Raw genomic sequence first — 4,394 nt, 5'->3', positions numbered from 1 at the left:
AAAAAAAAAAAAAAAAAAAAAAAAAAAAAAAAAAAAAAAAAAAAAAGAAGAAAGAAAAACAAAATGCAGCAGATGGGTGATGAGAAAAGTATGAGTATTGGGGTATTATTAGCATATAGTTTCTCATTTATAAAGATGTCCCTAAAATGATCTAATCAAAAGAACATAACATACATCCCTTTTCCGTACTAAATTCCCTGTTTGAAAGAATATTACAAACCACTCTCTCCAATTCCTGCGTCATTCCTTCTCCCTTGGGATCAATGCCAATAATGATGTGCTTCCGGCCCTGCTACTAAAGTTCTTGTTGTTTTATTCATTTCATTTTAAAGTTTGATGCACGGATTAGCCCATTTTCATTCTTAATCTCTTGAAGAATGTTTAATACTTATTTCAACTTGGTGCCTAAACTCCTTTAATGTAAGACCCTATAAACACAAATATAAAAAATTTGGGTATGCAATATAGCAGATTAGTACTGTTTTAATAATGCTCATATTAGTAAGAAAGAGGGCAATGATATGAAGCATTTGTGTGTGTGAGAGAGAGAGAGAGAGAAGTGGATCACATAGCTTTAAAGAAGAAAACAGAGACCAGTCAAGCATTTATATGCTTTTATTATAACTATTACTATTTTATTTTTCATTTTGAAGGCAGGGAAAGAATCCTGCTTTCTGAGCAATGTTTGTTTCTTTATTCCAAATCTCTCTTTTTTCACACACACACACACACACACATATATATATATATAAAATATTCCAAACCTCTTTATCTGCTTTTAGTTTCCATTTGAGCGAGAGAGATTGGGGTTTTATGAGTGTTTTTTGTGTGGGTAAATTATTCGATTGGGTATCTAATTCCTTATTGTAAGTAATGCCTTTACCTGTGAAAAAAGTGAAAGGCATAAAATGATTTTCTTGGGATTTTGTCCTTCTACTTCTCGTAAGTACTTCTTTCTAATCAACTTAGCACTTTAATTACATTCTTAATTAGGCCTAAACTCTTTTAGAACCTATAACAAAAACCTATTCCAGTTAAATTTAGAAGACTGGATTGGGTAACTAGGTAAGCCTAGCATATTAAGCAACACTATTGCAATATAATTTCAAACTCCTAATGTCCAGAGATCAGTGTTCCCTACTTTGAGTCATCCTAAACTCCTAATGCTTTTAACCAAGTGAATAAAAACAACCCTCTATCACTCATTTATTTTCTGCATAAAAAAATTTGACAATATACATCGTGGTAATAGTAAATACACACCTCTATATCGAGAACGAGAAATTATTCTGTGCGACTGGCAATTGTAGGATTTGGACGTCTTTACAAATATTACAGAGGCTTCACTCCGAGCGCAGACTGTCAAAATATAAAATTGAAGAGGCTGAGAAGGATCAAAAGTTAGCAAAGGAGAAAAGAGATCAATTGTTTTCGAGCAGTTTAGTTCCTGAGGAGATTTGGGAAGGATACAAAACTGACCATATTAAGAAGGCGGAGGGCGGCTGGACGGGTGAACTTCCTCGCGAAAAGAAAACATCTGGATGGTTTTCCATTTCTGCTACACCATTCTCTTCGATACTCGGTTTCGTAATATATATTATCAATACCCTGCAGAAGATAAATGTTCTTAATTATGATCCAGGGAAAAGGTCAAATGAAAATACGAACGGATCATTGGCTATTTTACTATATATTGGTTGCTGACTGAATGAATACTAAATCAGATTCAACTCTCGATTGTGCTAAGGAGTATAGTGAATAATCCCATCCTTATTAGTGTGTTACAGAGGAAGGCAACGAAAGGGGGTGAATAAGAGTCAGATAAATACAAGTTAATGATTTTTATTTACTTAAAACCTTGAGCTCTTTCAATTATTTATAGAACATGAGGAAAATGCTTATAAACAGTATTTGAGGCAGTATTTGGAAGTGCTACTTCACTCGGGGTGATGAAAATATATGTAGTCACAAAACTTGTATGTTAAGTACCTTTATAGATTGTATTAGATCAAGTGTAGCGTCTGAAAATTTGTATGTTACAGGATGCCAATTACGACGTTCGTGGTCTTTGGAGTATGAGAGATCCCATGCTGAATATGAAAGTGATCTTCGTGTGAGCTCTTCTTCAAGCCCTTCTTGCTGAATCACGAAAACATAAATTATTAATAACCTGAACAACAAATTTAATTAGCTCTAGAAAATAACAAAAAAACAACAAATTTAAATATAGACATGTAATGGCTAGTATGTGAACCACGCAAAATTTTGACTGCATAAGCAATAGTTCTTCAGGAAAGTTTCAAATGTATTGCATTTTCCACTATTTGCTAAGAACTCGTACTTTGTCTCACAATTTCAAAGTTCGGATCATAAGATTCATAACGCGTGAATGACTAACTATAAGCAAGTTTTTGGAAAAAGAGTGCATGCAGTGGTAAAACAAAGGATCACAGCAAGCTTAGAACGTTCAATGTTATATTCCTTTAGATAATCAGCCAAGTTTTTTGAAATAGAAATAGCTTTGATATAATATTGGAATGAGTAAACGTCTTACGGCCAATAAAGTCTGAACATAATGTTCATCAGGAATACAGTTGTGTTCCTTGGATACATCCTTGGGCTGCATAACAACAGTTGTAAGACATAAGTACACCATATTTGGTCATAAACTCTAGATAAACAGGTATAGCAATTAAATTAATATTACTTCCTTCGTATTAAATCTAATTTATTTATAATACATGCCGTAATTATATTGTTAATATGAGACCCAATAGCATTTTGAGAAATGATAACAAGAAACTGCTTAAGATTGAGAATTCTCACAAATGGACGATCACGCCAAAACTCTGGTAGTGACTTCCTCTGCATAACCATCCAACATACATCATGAGTTGAATAGTTAGTACTAGTCCTAAATTGGTAATCAAAAGGGTATTGAAATATTTATAATTAAATGAAAAAAAGTGACCCAAGAAGAAAACATGGCAGACATATAAAAAGATGATACAAATTCTACAAAATGGCTTGCCTTGCAATGCTGTTGAAACATAGGAAAGACTGTAATGTCCTTCACTACAACCTTCGCGTGCTTTCTTGTCAATACAACCCACTACAAGAGGATAATGGAGGTCATGAGTAGTCTGCAGAAAATTACATTGAAAAGAATATATGATTTGATTGGGTTATCAGATATTATGATACCTGAGATCCTTTCCTCCAGTTTTGAACAGGAATTACAGGATCCATTTTAGGATTGTAACGCCCTTCTTTTGTATCAGCAAAACTGTTTCAATCACTAGCTTGTTAACATATTAACCACCAAAAGGCTATACAACTTTGGTAACACTTTAAATTCCAGACGCTGAAATATATTAAGACGTGGATGATTCACTTTCAACTTCGAAAGAGAGCTATGTATGCATAAAAATTAGTGTGTTTACCTGTCCACAAAACTAGTTGAAGTTGACATGACATAGTCATATGTGTAGCTGAAGTTGTACAATGGTATGCAGCTGAGAAAAGATCAATTAACTGAAACATTGTAAGGCTTGACTAATCCCCATTAAAACAACCTTCAAGAAGTCCTCCACTCAATTCAGCAAACAAATATCTTGTACCAACAAAAATTAGTAAATGCCCTTCAAAACTTTGGTGAATTGAAGGACAAAAGGGCCTCAACAGAGGATATAAAGGCTTTTCACATCAAGTCTCACCTGTCAGAAAGAAAAATAAATCGTTGATTTGAAGTATCGGTAAGTGCATGTCTAAGCAAGATGCGTTCTGCCTCAATCATGCTTGCCTCACCCCAGTCTACCTGGTATAGAACAACAACATGAGCATGGAGATAACCTTTGCAGTGAAGCAACACAAACGACAATGAAATTTCCTTGTCCTCCTTGATCTAATAAATTTATATAGACTTGAAAGGGAAGGCCAAAGAAGCTCATTAACCCTACAAACATTTTTATTTGTGCACACAAATACAAAGCGCTGTAGGCGTATCAGATTTTCTGAGCTGCAGTTTCTAAGCAAATGATTAACTACTACTTTTTATGATGAAATTCCTTTGATGCTCTTGCAGCAATCTTTGGTAAGCAGCAAAAGGCACTAACAAGTAACAACTACATATACTCGAGGAATTATATATATATAATTAGCCGCTAAATTAGAACTCAGTATCCCCAATTACTTCGCCATAGTATCAATTTGCGGACAAGAATCGTTACCTGTATACTATCATTAACTTGACGATTTAAAAAATAGATCGATCTTGTCGTCGCCTTGTTAAATAAAAATCCAGGCCTCGAGTGAACATAGATCGAAAACTTATTCTCCCCCTCCTGCAAAAAAAAAAAAAAAAAAAAAAAAAAAAAAAAAAAAAAAAAAAAAAA

General features: G+C 33.8%; 1 protein-coding gene and 1 long non-coding RNA gene across 6 annotated transcripts in view; one reads left to right on the top strand and one right to left on the bottom strand.

Moving 5' to 3' along the window:
- LOC111445394 overlaps positions 1–4,196 on the top strand; it is an 11,010-nt gene extending 6,814 nt beyond the window's left edge. The window contains exon 3 of the long non-coding RNA XR_002710838.1: positions 4,009–4,196. This is a non-coding gene — a long non-coding RNA (uncharacterized LOC111445394). The remainder of the gene's footprint in view (positions 1–4,008) is intronic.
- The window catches only part of LOC111445391, a 5,863-nt gene continuing 1,648 nt past the window's right edge, over positions 180–4,394 (bottom strand). Inside the window, exons 2-12 of one of the 5 annotated variants that reach the window (XR_002710835.1) lie at positions 4,230–4,343; positions 3,717–3,817; positions 3,444–3,515; positions 3,205–3,286; positions 3,032–3,112; positions 2,827–2,865; positions 2,555–2,620; positions 1,990–2,139; positions 1,480–1,608; positions 1,264–1,359; positions 180–428 (exon numbers count right to left, since the gene is read on the bottom strand). Coding sequence is in view for 2 of the 5 variants with exons in the window: in XM_023083738.1 (XP_022939506.1) it covers positions 1,333–1,359; positions 1,480–1,608; positions 1,990–2,139; positions 2,555–2,620; positions 2,827–2,865; positions 3,032–3,112; positions 3,205–3,286; positions 3,444–3,515; positions 3,717–3,817; positions 4,230–4,343 (861 nt within the window). In the remaining 3 variants the exon portion in view is untranslated. Of the gene's footprint in view, positions 429–1,079; positions 1,360–1,479; positions 1,609–1,989; positions 2,140–2,554; positions 2,621–2,826; positions 2,866–2,993; positions 3,113–3,204; positions 3,287–3,443; positions 3,516–3,716; positions 3,818–4,229; positions 4,344–4,394 lie in introns of those variants that run through there. The other 4 variants (XR_002710836.1, XR_002710837.1, XM_023083738.1 and 1 more) reach the window with 4 other exon arrangements.

The sequence above is a fragment of the Cucurbita moschata genome, unplaced genomic scaffold, assembly GCF_002738365.1.
Source record: "Cucurbita moschata cultivar Rifu unplaced genomic scaffold, Cmos_1.0 Cmo_Scf00007, whole genome shotgun sequence".
In the NCBI taxonomy this organism is placed as follows: Eukaryota; Viridiplantae; Streptophyta; class Magnoliopsida; order Cucurbitales; family Cucurbitaceae; genus Cucurbita; species Cucurbita moschata.
This window is presented reverse-complemented; position numbering and strand designations above follow the sequence as displayed.